Raw genomic sequence first — 15,533 nt, forward strand, 5'->3', positions numbered from 1 at the left:
TGGAGATTAACTGTAATTTACTCTCTTTTTCTCCTGAGGGTCTGGGTCCCCCTCACTCCATCCCAGTTCTTTCCTCCTCCCCACACTCACAAATTCAGAAGCAAAATTTGCTCAGGGATGTATCAGGGAGAATGACCAAGTTTTCAACCCTAAACATTAGACACTTAGGCATGCATGGCTCACACTTTCTTAAAGACCGCGTCTTTAACGGGAATTCTCAGCCCCAGTGAAAGGAATTGCTTTCTCATAGTGTTTGTTTAAGGAAAATAGAAATTCAGAGAAGCGGTGGGGCCCTGTGGAAAGAGCACACGATCTGCTTGCTGTGTGACCTTGGGCAAGTCACTTCACTTCCCCGTGCCTCAGTTTCCACATCTGCAAAATGGGGGATTCAGTATCTGGTCTTCCTCCTAGGCTGTGAAGCTCAAAGGGGATAGGTCATATGTTCAATCTGATTAGCTTGTATCTGCCCTGGGGTTTGGAATATAGAAGAACTTATCAAGGACCCCATTTTTATATAATAATAATAATAATAATAATAATGATATTTGTTAGGTGCTTACTATGTGCCAAGCACTATTCTAAGCGCTGGGGGGGGGGGGATACAAGGTCATCAGGTTGTCCCACGTGGGGCTCACTGCTCTCCACTTGCCCTGGGCAAGTCACTTCACTTCTCTGAGCCTCAGCTTTCTCATCTGTAAAATGGGGATTCAATACCTGTTCTCTCTCCTAATTAGGCTGTGAACGCCATGTTGGACAAGGGACCATGTCCAACCTGGTTATCTTGTATCTATCCCAGTGCTTAATACAGTGCTTGGTTACTTGGTAAGTGCTTAACAGAATGACCCAGTTAATATTAAAATTGTATTCCAATTGGATATACACCTTCTCAAAAGTACTGGGGATGAGTGTACATAAAGTACATATGTGTTAGAATTGAGCCTGGAGATTACACGGCTAGGGATGTTGGGTAACAACACTTGCATACATTTGTGCAGATTTATTACTCTATTTTACTAGTACACATTTACTACTCTATTTTGTTAATGATGTGCATATAACTATAATTCTATTTATTCTGACGATTTTGACACCTGTCTACATGTTTTGTTTTGTTATCTGTCTCCCCCTTCTAGACTGTGAGCCCACTGTTGGGTAGGGACCGTCTCTATGTGTTGCCGACTTGTACTTCCCAAGGCTTAGTACAGTGCTCTGCACACAGTTAACGCTCAAGAAATACGATTGAATGAATGAATAAGCAGGCGGGGCTTGTTGGAGGAGGTGGATTTGCAGAATGGCATTGAATACAGACTTCTAGACTGTGAGCCCACTGTTGGGTAGGGACCGTCTCTATATGTTGCCGAATTGTACTTCCCAAGAGCTTAGTACAGTGCTCTGCACACAGTAAGCGCTCAATAAATGCGATTGAATGAATGAATACAGAGAGAGCTTTGTTCTGGCAGATGTGAGCGGCCTAGTGGATAGAGCCCGGGCCTGGGAATCAGAGGACCTGGGTTCTAATCGAGGCTCCAACACTTGTCTGCTGTGTGACCTTGGGCAATTCACTTGACTTCTACGTACCTCAATTACCTCATCTGAAAAATGAGAAATAAGAGTGTAAGCCTCACTTGGGACAGGGTCGACAGTAGATGTACATATTTATTACTCTATTTATTTATTTTACTTGTACATATCTATTCTATTTATTTTATTTTGTTAATATGTTTTGTTTTGTTCTCTGTCTCCCCTTTCTAGACTGTGAGTCCACTGTTGGGTAGGGACCGTCTCTATATGTTGTCAACTTGTACTTACGAAGTGCTTAGTACAGTGCTCTGCACACAGTAAGTGCTCAATAAGTATGATTGATTGATTGATTGATTGGATGGAGGCGAATTGAAGGACAGTTTACCTCTAACTGTGAGCCCTACGTGGGACATGAACTGTGTCTAACCTGATTAGCTTATTTCTACGGCAACGCCTGGCACATGGCTTGACGCACAGTAAGGGCTTAACCAATACCATAATAAAAAAAAATAAAATATACTTGGAGCTCTAGGTTTCCCCACATTTTGTTTCTCCAGAAACTCAGGGACATTTTGAGAAAAAACAAGGATGATGGTAACACACGTTTGGTAAACAAGAGGAATAGTACTTTGGCAGCATTTGTGCTGCTACAGGGACCTCTGCAAAGCCTCAATTCATTTTTCCTGGGAGAGAGTGGTATGTTCCTTCTGGGGACGTCTTCTCTGCCAAGATCAATCCTAAGTTAGGGCGGCCCGTGTGCAGTGTAAACATCTGTAAATCCCTTAACTTTGCTGCTGCGGAAAGAAAGATCAAACTACAGTTGAACATTTTGGCCCAGGGGAAAGATCTCGGGCCTGGGAGTTAAGTAAAAGTAATAATGGTTGCATGTGTTAAGCACTTACTATGTTTGTTCATTCATTCATTCATTCATTCAATCGTATTTATTGAGCACTTACTGTGTGCAGAGCACTGTACTAAGCTCTTGGGAAGTACAATTTGACAACATAAAGAGATGGTCCCTACCCAACAATGGGTTCACAGTCTAGAAAGGGGAGACAGACAACAAAACCAAACATGTGGACAGGTGGCAAATCAACAGAATAAATAGAAATAGAGCTAAATGCACATCATTAACAAAATAAATAGAATAGGAAATATTTACAAGTAAAATAAATAGAGCAATAAATATGTACAAATATATATACAGGTGCTATGGGGAGGGGAAGGAGGAGAGGAAAAAGGGGGCTCAGTCTGGGCCTGTCTGTACTTGTCTGCTATGTAACTTTGGGCAAGTCCCCTTAGCTCCTCTGTGCCTCAGTTACCTCAGCTGAAAAATGGGAAGTGGCCGGAGAAAGCCACCGCTACAGACTGTGGGATTAATGGAGCAGTCGAGGCAAGCAGGAAGAATCACCACCACCAACACCCCTCGCTTGGCATTAGGAGCAGAGCGAGTAATTTCTTCCTCAACCCCAAATGCTCAAACAACCCTCAGCAACTTTTAGCCCTCTGAAAAAACAACGGGTCTCACTGTTCCAGGCACTGCATTAAGTGCCGGGGTAGAGGTAAGGTGTAATTGGGTTGGACACAGTCCCCCGTCCCACGTGGGGCTCACAGTCTTAATTCCCGTTTTCCAGATGAGGGTACTGAGGCACAGAGAAGTGAAGAGACTTGCCCAAGGTCACCCAGCAGACAAGTGGTGGAGGTGGAATTAGAACCCAGGTCCTTTTGACTCCCAGGACCGTGCTCTATCTACTAGGCAACGCTGCTTTTCCAACCTGCTGGTCTGGTCTTGGCTGCAAGGGGAAGTGCCCTGCTTCACAGCTTCATCATCATCATCAATCATATTTATTGAGCGCTTACTATGTGCAGAGCACTGTACTAAGTGCTTGGGAAGTACAAATTGGCAACATATAGAGACAGTCCCTACCCAACAGTGGGCTCACAGTCTAAAAGGGGGAGCCTAAAAAGGGGGAGTCTAAAAGCTTCCCCACAGACAGCTAATATTACCTGGCTGCAAACCCTGAGCCAGCCTTCCCCCCACCTCTTCCCGGTTATATCCCAGGTTGTATCTAGCAGCGGGGCTCAGTGGAAAGAGCACGGGCTTGGGAGTCAGAGGTCGTGGATTCTAATCCTGGCTCCACCACCTGTCTGCTGTGTGACTCTGGGCAAGTCACTTATCTTCTCTGTGCCTCAGTTACCTCATCTGTAAAATGGGGATTAAGACTGTGAGCCCCAAGCTGATAAGCTTGAATCTACCCAAGCGCTTAGAACAGACTTAGTAAGCACTTAACAAATGTCGCTTTGATTATTTATTACCCTTGGCACTAGGAGTTGCACCTTTTATTCACCCCTCCTTCAGGCCCATAGTGCTGATTTTCATAACCATAATTCAATCCTTCTATAAATTAATGACTGACTCCTCCTCTGGACTGCATGCTCATTTTTTAAAATGGAATTTGTTAAGTGCTTACTATATGGCAGACACCAGGATAGAAACAAAGTTGTCACCTTGGACACTGCTCCTGTCCCTCATGGGGCTCACAGACTTAATCCCCATTTTCCAGATGAGGTAACCGAGGCACAGAGAAGTAAAGCATCTTCGTTGTGGGCAGGGAACATGTCCGCCAATTCTGTTGTATTTGTTCTCTCCCAAATGCTTAGTACAGTGTTCTGCACACAGTAAATGCACAATAAATATGATCGATTGAAGAAATTTTTACCACCATTCATTCATTCAATCATATTTATTGAGTGCTTACTGTGTGCAGAGCACTGTACTGAGCGCTTGGGAAGCACAAGTTGGCTAGACCTCAAACTAGAGGCCTAGCTTTCTAGTTTCCTCTGCTGTGCTCTTTCCACTGGATCAGCAGCAGGACTTAATGCATATGAGCACATCATATAGTGGATAGAGCACAGGACCTGGGTTCTAATCCCGGCTCCGCCACTTGGCTGTTGTGTGACTTTGGGCAAACCACTTCACTTCTCTGGGCCTCAGTTACCTCATCTGTAAAATGAGGATTACTGCTGTGAGCCCCATGAGAGACATGGATTGTGTGCACCCTAATTAGATTGTATCTAACCCAGCACTTAGTACAGTACCTGGCACATAGTAAGCATTTAACAAATACCACAATTATTAAATTATTGTTATTATATACCATAATAGTGATTTGGCATGTCCAGCTACCTGAGGGAACTCTTGTGAAGAAAAGAGAGCCAAACCTTGAGGTCCAGTAAGAGCTTTTGGTCCCTTAAAATTAAGTTCTCACTCCTCTTCCCCTACGGAAGCCCTAGCAGCTCCAGGCCTGTGTCAAATCCCCTAGCCATGAAAGGACAGAAACATCTTTCCTAATTTTCACCTCTTTAAAAGGACTCGAAACAAAATTATACGATCTATGAAAGTGGAAAAGTTGAAAGAGAATACTTTAAAAGTCAGTGGCGCAACACTCCGTAACTGTTGAAAATGTCAGTCTACCCAAAAGGGCATTAGAATGTACCTCAGAGGGTTCTTATCTAATTAATATGAAAAGCATCACTGTCTACGTTCCTCGGATAATAGAAGTCTGCTAACGATTGTGATCGCAAAATAATTGGAGATGTTCCCCGAAAATAGCAGCAGTAAAGAGACTCGCCCTGCTCTGAGACATCACATCATCATCAACAACGGTATTTATTGAGGTCTTCCGGCATGAAGAGACTTGGGAGCGTATGATGAGCTTAAAGACACAGTCCTTAGGGACGATTTCAGATGACAAGTTATTAAGGCAGTTGCCTCAGGGCATCTCCCCCTCCCCGTCCTCCCCACCCTACCTCCTTCCCCTCCCCACAGCACCTGTATATATGTTTGTACAGATTCATTACTCCATTTATTTTACTTGTACATATTTACTGTTCTATTTATTTTGTTAATGATGTGCATCTAGCTTTACTTCTATTTATTCTGATGACTTGACACCCGTCCACATGTTTTGTTTTGTTGCCTGTCTCCCCCTTCTAGACTGTGAGCCCGTTGTTGGGTAGGGACCGTCTCTCTATGTTGCGGAATTGTACTTCCCAAGCGCTTAGTACAGTGCTCTGCACACAGTAAGTGCTCAATAAATACGATTGAATGAATGAATGAATGAATACCAGTAGAGGGAATGACCTGGGCTGGAGGAGATTAAAGGTTGGTTCTAATCCTGGCTCTGCCCATTTAGGCTCTCCCTTGTGATCTTAGGCAAGTCACTTAACCTTTCTGTGTCTCAGTTTCCTGATCTGTAAAATGGGGATTCAACGCCTTATGCAATTATTGTGAGCCCCCCATGAGACAACCTGATCACCTTGTAACCTCCCCAGTGCTTAGAACAGTGCTTTGCAAATATTAAGTGCTTAATAAATGCCATTATTATTATTACTATTATTAATTATTATCATCATTATTCTCACCCTACCCCTAACCCCCCACAACTTAGGTACATATCTTTATATTCTACCATTTCTCCTATCTGTAATTTATTTTAATGTCTGTCTCCTTCTCTAGTCTCTAAGCTCCTTGTGAATAGTGATTGTGTTTTCCAACCCTATTGTATTGTGCTCTCCCAAGTGCTTAGCATAGTGCTCTGCACATAGTAAGCACTCAGTAAATACCATTGATTGACTGAAGCAGTGGTTGAAGCTAGAGAGCTGAGAGAATCTTTGGGAGATGTTGCCAGTAATTATAGAAGAGGAAATTGGAATCAGATCCTCTACTCTGATTCCTCTACAAAAACGTTCAGGCCTTGTTTTCCCACTCCTCAAGAAAATCCAGTGGTTGCCCATCCACCTGTGCATCAAACTCCTCATTATTTACTTTAAAGTACTTAATCACATTGCTCCCTGCTACATCCATGACCTTCTGACTCTTAAGCCCATACTCTAGCCACTATACCAAAACTGTGGTCTTTGTCCTCCTCCCATCCCCCCAGCCCTACCTCCTTCCCCTCCCCATAGCAATTGTATATATTTGTAGAGATTTATTACTCTATTTATTTTACTTGTACATATTTATTATTCTATATATTTTGTTAATGATGTGCATATAGCTTTAATTTGATCTTTTCTGACTATTTTGACACCAGTCTACATGCTTTGTTTTATTGTCTGTCTCCCCCTTCTCGACTGTGAGCCTGCTGTTGGGTAGGAGCCGTCCCTATGTGTTGCCAACTTGTACTTCCCAAGTGCTTAATACAGTGCTCTGCACACAGTAAGCGCTCAATAAATTTGATTGAATGAATGAATGAATGAATGAATGAGCCCGTTGCTGGGTAGGGAACCATCTCTATATGTTGCCGACTTGGACTTCTCAAGTGCTTAGTACAGTGCTCTGCACACAGTAAGCGCTCAGTAAATATGACTGACTGACTGAATGAAGGAACTTACTATGTGCCCAGCACTGGACTAAGGACTGGGATTGATCAATATATGTAGATTGGTAACAGTCCCTGTCCCACGTGGGGCTCACAGTCTAAGCAACATGGCTCTGTGGAAAGAGCACAAACTTGTGAGTCAGAAGATGTGGGTTCTAATCCCTGCTCCACCACTTGTCTGCTGTGTGACCCTGGGCAAGCCACCAAACCTCTCTGTGCTCCAGTGACCTCATCTGTAAAATAGGGATTAAGACTGTGAGCCCTTCGTGGGACAACCTGATTACCCTGTATCTACCCCAGCGTTTAGAACAGTGCTTGGCACATAGTAAGTGCTTAGCAGATACTGTAATTATTACCAAGCACGTAGTACAGTGCTCTGTGCACATTAAGAGCTCAGTAAATACGATTGAATGAATAAGTAGGAGGGAGAACAGACATCTAATCCTCATTTTAAAGTTGAGGAAACTGAGGCACAGAGAGGACAAGTGGCTTCCCCAAGGTCACACAGAAAGTAATTGGCAAAGCCAGGATGTGAACTCGGGTCTTCTGACCCCCAGACCATTACCTTCCCTCTAGGCCATGCTGCTACTCATAATGATGGGTTTATTTGGTATATGATAGGTAATGCATTAGATATATTGAATCTGTCAGTATTGGTCTCCATTTTCCTGCCTTGCTTCGGCACAGATTCTAGTTCTCCACACTCCCATAACTGTGGTGTTCCCTTTCATTGATGTACTTGAGACCAAAGGCAAGATGGATAACAGATCCTTTCCTCTAGATTTCTCTTACCCTCCTCCTTTGCCTGCTATTGAGTATGAGGGTAACCCTATAATTGGGACAAAGAAGGAGAGTCCGTTAGGCAAAGTGTCTCATTTTCCACCCAACTTTCAAGTCTCCTAATAGCATTGAATGCAGTGTTATAAATCCAATTCACCCTTCTGCGTGACCCTGGACAAGCCATTTAACCACTCTGGACCTCAGTTTCCTCATCTGTAAAATGGGGATTCCCTCCTTCTTAGACCGCAAACCCTGTGTGGGACAGGAACTGTGTTCGATCCGATTTTTGTGTATCTACCTCAGTGCTTAATACAGTGCTTGGAACATAGGCAGTGCTTAATAAAGATTCATATCATCTCTCTTTCCTTGTTAAAATTTTGGACGTTTTCTTTCTTAGGAGCGTTCGAGTCTGTGGTGACTGCTCCTGTTGCCGTCCCTGGGGTCATGGTTGTGACTAGACTGTGAGCCAGGAGGAGCCTGAAATTCTGCTTCTCTAAGCCCTACGGATCTTTGTTTTTATCTGTGTTTGTCTGCCAATGTCTTCATGTTGTCAGAGTTTTGTTTCATCACTCCCTTTGTGTCTGTCACCATTTCCCTCCCCTCACCATTTATATGTTGAGATCCTAAGCCCCCCAAAGACTAGAAGCCGTATTTAATTTCCCCTGGGAATTCTTTCCAAGTGCTTAGTACACTGCTCTGCACACAGTAAGCTTAATTAATACTACTACTAAAAATAAATAAATAATGATGGCATTTATTAAGCGCTTACTATGTGCAAAGCACTGTTCAGGTTACAAGGTGATCAGGTTGTCCCCCAGTGGGCTCACAGTCTTAATCCCCATTGTACAGATGAGGTCACTGAGGCCCAGAGAAGTCAAGTGACTTGCCCAAAGTCACACAGCTGACAATTGGTGGAGCCGGCATTTGAACCCATGACCACAGCCCGTGCTCTTTCCATTGAGCCACGCTGCTTCTACTACTACAACAACTATTACTACTATCACCACTAAGGTTTGGCGCCACTTGAGATGTGGGGAATTAATCAGGAAAGGTTCCTCAGAGGAGATGGTGGGATTTGAAGGGGGCTTGGAGGATGAGAATAGCTGTGGTCTGGCGTGTTTGAAGAGGGAGGGAGTTGAAGAAAGAGGCGGGAGAAATGGTGGACTTCAGAGGTCAGGGGGAAGAGAGTTGAGAGCAAAGTACCATTAGAAGGGGAGATTAGGAAGAGAAATAGCAGGGCCTAATGGATATAGCAGGGGACTGAGAGTCAGAAGGATCTGATTTCTATTCCTGGCTCTGCCCCTTTTCTGCTGTGTGACCTTGGGCACTTCTCTTGGCCTCAGTTACCTCATCTGTAAAAGGGAATCAAATCCTCCTCTCTCCAATTCAGACTGCGAGCCCTTGTGGGACAGGGACTTTGTCCTACCTGACAAACTTGTATCTACCCCAGCACTTGGAACAGTGCTTGAAACATAGTAAGCACTTTACAAATACCCTTTAAAATAAAGAGAGTGGTTTCATTCATTCATTCAATCGTATTTATTGAGCACTTACTGTGTGCAGAGCACTGTACTGGACTTGGGAAGTACAAGTTGGCAACATATAGAGATGGTCCCTACCCAACAACGGGCTCATGGTCTAGAAGGGGGACACAGACAACAAAACAAAACATGTGGTCAAGTGTCCAGTCATCAGAATAAATAGAAGTAAAGCTAGATGCATGAGTGGATAAAGCTGGAAAGAGATAATAATGATGATGGTATTTGTTCAGCACTTACTAAGTGTCAATGTGGAGTTATAACCACAAAACCACAAACTCTAGGACAGTACTACTTCCATAGTTATGTCAGCTTCAACTAATTGCTTCCAAATTCCCTTGAGTGTTTCCCTGAGTGGAAACTACTGATATCAACCCATACCTACTCCACTAAGCTCCTTGTCATCATCCAGTCAGCACTCAGAAGAAGACTTGTATCTAGAAGACTAGATGAAGACGACTCAGAAGTTTCTGCTTATAATTAGAAACCCATTCTCCCAATTCCCTTTTTAAGTGTATACAAGTTTTCAACGTGCTTCTCCTCCACTGGCGAGATAGAGGAGCGCTGGTTAAGTTTATGAGGAAAAGAATAATTCCAATTAATCCCTTACACCTAGGATTTAAAAACCACCCAATCAAAATTATCCACCAACCTAGAGCCGTTCCTTAAGTACATTATGAAACCAAGTACAGTTTAAAAGCCCAACTGGGATTCATAAGCCTCACAAATACAGTGCCAATTTTTTTTAGAAAAAGCACAAACTTAGTTCTTCTGGCATTTTTAGAGTTCATCCTTAGAGCTCCAGCCTCATCTGGCTGAGTCACAGGTGGGGCAAATCTTCTTTGATGACCCCTTTGCTGAGGAGACTGGGACCAGGTGGAAGTTGTTTAGGAGGTATAAAGGGAGCCATTCCAGAAGGTAGCAGAAGAGGGTGGTTGTGAAGGAGAGAGAGGATGGGTCAGAAGGCTGTTGTGAGGTGGCTAGTGGTAGGGATCATTGGCTGGGTTATTGCTGCCCTAGAAGGCCTCCCTAATGCCACCTTGAGTCTCTCACCCCCAGGCTCTAGCTCCTGGAAACAAGAAAAGAAGTTTTTGCTTGCCCGGTCCTTCCAAGAGGCCCCTGGGGGAACACCTTTTTCTCAGCTACATTCTGTTGAAGTGCAATGCCTAGAAAAGCAGATGACCATCAGTGTCCAGAGGGATCTGTTTGGGACCGGCAAGCTGATTAAGCCTTCAGACTTGAGTCTCGGTCCGAGGGACTGCCGGCACACTGCGCTCCGGGCACCCGAGGACACTGTGGTCTTTGAAATTGGGCTCCATGAGTGTGGCAGTAGGCTTCAGGTAAGGGGGAAGTGATAGACTACAGGCAATCTTACTTAGTCATCAACCTCTAATTCACTGGGCTTTGTAATAAAGTGATGGCTAAATTACTTCAGGTACCTGAATGACTCTGGGGGTTTTCCTTGGAGTGGTAATACTAGGAGTTTTTTTAATGGTATCTAAGTGTTGGCCATGGGACAGGCACTCTCCTAAATATTGCAGTAATTATGAACTAATAAGGCTGGATATGGTCTTTATCCTACATAAGGGCACCTCATCTTAACACTCAATCTTATCAATGAGGGAACTGAGACAGGGAGACCTGAAGTGAATTGCCCAAGGCCCTAAAGTAGACAAATGGCAGACCTGGGGTTAGAATCCAGGCCCGGATTCCACTAGAATATGCTGCTTCTCACCTGAAGGTGTATTCTAGAAGGGGCACTGGCAATAGCTTTTTACCCATCTCCAGTCCTAACTAGGCCATAGCTTCCTCTTTGTGATTGGAACTTGAATTGTGAAGTGGGTGAAAGGGAGCAATGTATGTTATGAGGTGGGGGGAAAGTGATGGATGACCTTATCTGCTCACAAGCCCCTTGGCTCCTCCCCATCTCTACTTTGCTACTATTGGAGTGAAGAGAACTTGTCTAACAGCTGTTATGTCGTATTCTCCCAAGTGCTCTGTACTCAGTAAACACTCCTGTGACTCTGGGTAGTAAGTGCCTGTTTGTTAAACACTGTTCTGTGTTGGGGTAGAGAGTCCCTGCCCTTCATGGGGTTCAGGCTAAGTGGGAGGGAGAACAGGAAATCGAAAGCACAGAGAAGTGAAGTGACTTGCCCATGGTCACACAGCCAGCATTTGGCAGAGCTGGGATTAGAACCCAGGCCCACATTCTCTCCACCAGGCCAAGTTGCTTCCTTGACACAGCATTGTTTCCATGTGGAAGAATCTTCACCGGTAGTCAGGTTTAATGTCACTGAGGTTGAAGTTTTTTGTTTTTATATTTCAGATGACCAATGACCGTATGACCTATAGCATTAATCTCTACTACAATCCAGCCCCTGCTAGTAACCCTGTGATCCTCCGGGCTATTCCAGCTGTTATCCTCATTGAGTGCTCCTACCCAAGGTAAGACACCCCGCAGCCTTTTTTTTTTTTTTTTTTTCCCCTTTCTCCCAAACCCCCTCCCTTGAGCTTTAAGCTCACTAGGGGTAGGGAATGGGTCTACCAACTCTGTATTATACAGTATCCTGCACGTGGTAAGTGATAAATCCCTCTGACTAATCTCACTTGAGTCACTTCTTTCAGGAGAAACAATGTGAGCAGCCAAGCCATCAAGCCAACATGGCTTCCTTACCGCTCCACACTGAGTGCCGAAGGAAAGCTGGACTTCTCCCTGCGCCTGATGACGGGTAGGTGAATCTGGCCTTCTGGTTGCTGCTTCTTTCTCTTCCCCACCTAATGTCAGCTACTGATCTCATTTCACCCTCTCAACACTGCAGAAGATTGGAGTGCTGAGAGGACTTCTTCGAACTTCCATCTGGGTGATGTCCTTTACATTCAAGCCGATGTCAATGCTGGAAACCACATACCTCTGAGGCTCTTTATTGAGAAATGTGTAGCCACACAGACACCTGATGAGGAATCTAGACCTCAATATGCCATTATTGATTTCAAAGGGTAAGTCACGCAGAATTCCTGTAGCAAAACTTATTAGACTATTCCAACATGCTCAATGCTAAAGTGGCACAGGCCTGGGAATCGGGATCTTGTTTAATGGTAGTTAAGCACTTAATATGTGCCATTAATTGTATTTTAGTGCTTCCTATGTGCCAGGCACTGAGTATATAATGCTACTCAGTTGGAACATAGTCCATGTCCCACATGGGGCTCACAGTATTAATCCCTACTTTACAGAGGAGGTAACAGGCTTAGTGAAGTGACTTGTCTTGTCACACAGGTGAGTAAAAACTGGGATTAGAATCCAAGTCCTCCTGGCTCAGACTTTATCCATGAGGCCATCCTGCAACTCCTGGGAACTGGGTACTAATTCCAGCTCTATCACTTGTGTCTTGAGTGACTTGCCCAAGGCCACTTAACTTCTGATTTTCCTCATGAGTAAAATGAGGTTTGCATATGTGTTCTCCCTCCTACTTAAACTGAATCCCATTTGCTAAAGGGATTGTCCCTCACCTGTATCTCTAATCTAACCTAGTGCTGACTTGAGCACTGTACTAAAGTGCTCTTGGGAGAAAGCAGTGTGGCTTAGTGGGAAGAGCCTGGGTTTGGGAGTCAGTGGTCATGGATTCCAATCTAAGCTCTGCTCATCAGCTGTGTGACTTTGGGCAAGTCACTTAACTTCTCTGTGCCTGTTACCTCATCTGGAAAATAGGGATTAAGACTGAGCCCCATGTGGGGCAAACTAATTACCTTATATCTACCCCAGTGCTTAGAACAGTGCTTGGCACATAGCACTTAACAAATACCATTATTATTATTACAATTGTATTTAAAAGCTTACTGTATACAAAACACCAGGGTAGATAGAAGAAAATCAGGTTGCACATGGTCCCTGCCCATATGGGGCAGTCTTAGTAGAACAAGTACTTCTGTGCCTCCACTTATTTTAAAAAATGGGGTTGAAGTGACTCATCCAAGATGGCAAAACTGGAATTAATAATAATGGCATTTAAGTGCTTACTATGTGCACAAAGCAATTGTTCTCAGCACTGGGGAGATTAAGAGATAATCAGGCTGTCCCATGGGGGGCTCAGTCTTAATCCCCATTTTACAGATGAGAGAACTGAGGCACAGAAGGGAAGTGATGTGCCCAAAGTCACACAGCTGACAATTGGCAGAGCTGGGATTTGAACGTATGAACTCTGATTCCAAACCCTGGGCTCTTTCCACTGAGCCACGTCCTGTGACTCCCCATCTTATGCCCTTCCCACTAGGCAGGACTGCTTCTCTACAATGTGTCTAGAGAAATCACATCTACTCATCTGTCTGGAAAGCATTTAAACACTATTTAATTTTCCAGATGCCTAGTAGATGGCCAGTCAGAAGAGAGCACATCTGCCTTCATTTCTCCAAGACTCAAGCAGGAAACTCTCCAGTTCACAGTTGATGCCTTCAAATTCACAGACGATGTCACAAACTTGGTGAGCAGATCTCTCCCTCCCCCTTCCCCAGAATTATTCAAAGTTCCTCTATCCTGAGTCCCTTTTTGATCCATCTTCTAGATCTACATTACATGCCACCTAAAGATAACTGCTGTTGACCATGTACCAGATCCCTCCAACAAAGCCTGCTCATTTAACAAAGCAGGCAGAATAAGTGGGTAAGTACTACTACAGCTGGTTCACAAACAAGTAATTAGGCTCAGGGAACAATCAATTGAGAAGGCTGAAATGCCCTAATGCCACTTACTGGGTGCCTACTGAGCACTGGATCTGTACAACACCATCAGTGTTCTCCAGGAGTTTATAATCTCTTATGATGGGCAGCTGAACTACTTCAAGTAGTGGGAGAAAAGAAGAAATAGCTTTTTTTTGCTCTGAAGATGACAGGAGCTAGGTTCTAATGGGTTTCCATTGCATTCTTGAGGTAGTGGTCAATCAACACTCACATCATGAATGTTCAAATACCATCATCAGCACTCCTTGTGGTGTGTAAACATCATTCCCCCTGCTCCTGCTTTTTTTTTTTTTCCCTCCCCCACTATCTTAGCTGGATTCCTGTGGAAGGTGCTAATGAGATCTGCAGCTGTTGTGAAACTGGTAAATGTGCATCTCCAAGACTGAAGAGATCCAACCCACCACACAGTAAGTGTTGTATTCCTTGCACCACTCTGAGATAGGGTGGTGGAGAAACAGTGACTTATTGAGCACTATACTAATGGGGGAGTACAATAATTAGCAGACATTCCCTGCCCACAACAATCAAACAGTCCAGGGGAGAAGGTGGACATAAATATCAAGCAGGCACCTCTAGCTGGCCATGCTCAGTGAGTCTTTATCATCAAACAGATGTGATGCCTGTAAACAAAACAGAAGCTGTTGTCACACTTGGGCCACTGTTCTTTGGAGATATTGCTTCTAGCCCCAGCCCCTTTGCAGACCAACTGGAGCTGACCACACCATTGCAAGGTATGTGCACTAAATATTGATACTCCAAAGCTTCTCCTGCTTCCAAGACCTCAGCCCTACTCTCTGCTCTCCCCCTAGATGCAGAACAGCTGCCAATACTCTTGCTGCTCCTGGGCCTTGGATTGGGTGCTATAATGTTTCTGACCCTTATCACTGTGGGGATTCTTCTGGGGCTCAAGAGATACAGACGATCTCTGACTGCTTAATGAAATAAAGATGTATGCAATCTGACCAGCCACCCCAGCTTCACTACTCCTTCAATTCTTTCCACTTCAGAGCGGGCTGTTTCCTCAATTCCTTGATGCTTAACTGCATCTAGTCAAGTCTTGAGGACTTATGCATTCATTCAATCATATTTATTGAGCACTTACTGTGTGCAGAGCACTATACTAAGCACTGAGGAAGTACAAGTTGGCAACGTATAGAGATGGTCCCTACCCAACAGGCTCACAGTCTAGAAGAAGACTTATGAAGGTTGAGGGCTAAGATCAGATTTCAGAAGCTGTTAGAGATGGGAAATAGTGGCACCTAACCTCTCTAGGTTAGAACAGGGCCTGGCACATAGTCAGCACTTAACAAATATTAATAACTCCTTACCCCTCTGCTTCAGGAAGTCAGATACCAGACTAAAACTGTTCCCTAAATTAAAAGGGAGAGAATATATAACTGACAACTCTCCCTTTCCAAGGGGAGTTTACAATTGAAGGAAGGCTGGCAACACTTACAAATAATGGGAAGAGGAAGGAGCAATAAGAATAAATATGGAGGGTAGAGTAAGTCTAGCTCTGAAAAGTGCCATGACTCTCTATTCCAGCTCAAGGCCTGGCTTCACCACTTCTGTGCTG

General features: G+C 44.1%; 1 protein-coding gene across 1 annotated transcript; it reads left to right on the top strand.

The window, feature by feature from the left end:
* Positions 1-5,209: 5,209 nt before the first annotated feature.
* LOC119932866 (zona pellucida sperm-binding protein 3-like) lies at positions 5,210-14,926 on the top strand. The gene is given in 13 exon segments (XM_038751989.1): positions 5,210-5,227; positions 7,593-7,728; positions 8,083-8,135; positions 10,142-10,165; positions 10,168-10,563; positions 11,550-11,668; positions 11,849-11,952; positions 12,043-12,220; positions 13,581-13,701; positions 13,783-13,880; positions 14,270-14,364; positions 14,569-14,688; positions 14,767-14,926. Coding segments are annotated over 13 exon segments (1,590 nt in total). The 3' UTR covers positions 14,895-14,926.
* The last annotated feature ends 607 nt before the right edge of the window (positions 14,927-15,533 follow it).

This window comes from Tachyglossus aculeatus, chromosome 10, assembly GCF_015852505.1.
Source record: "Tachyglossus aculeatus isolate mTacAcu1 chromosome 10, mTacAcu1.pri, whole genome shotgun sequence".
Lineage (NCBI taxonomy): Eukaryota > Metazoa > Chordata > Mammalia > Monotremata > Tachyglossidae > Tachyglossus > Tachyglossus aculeatus.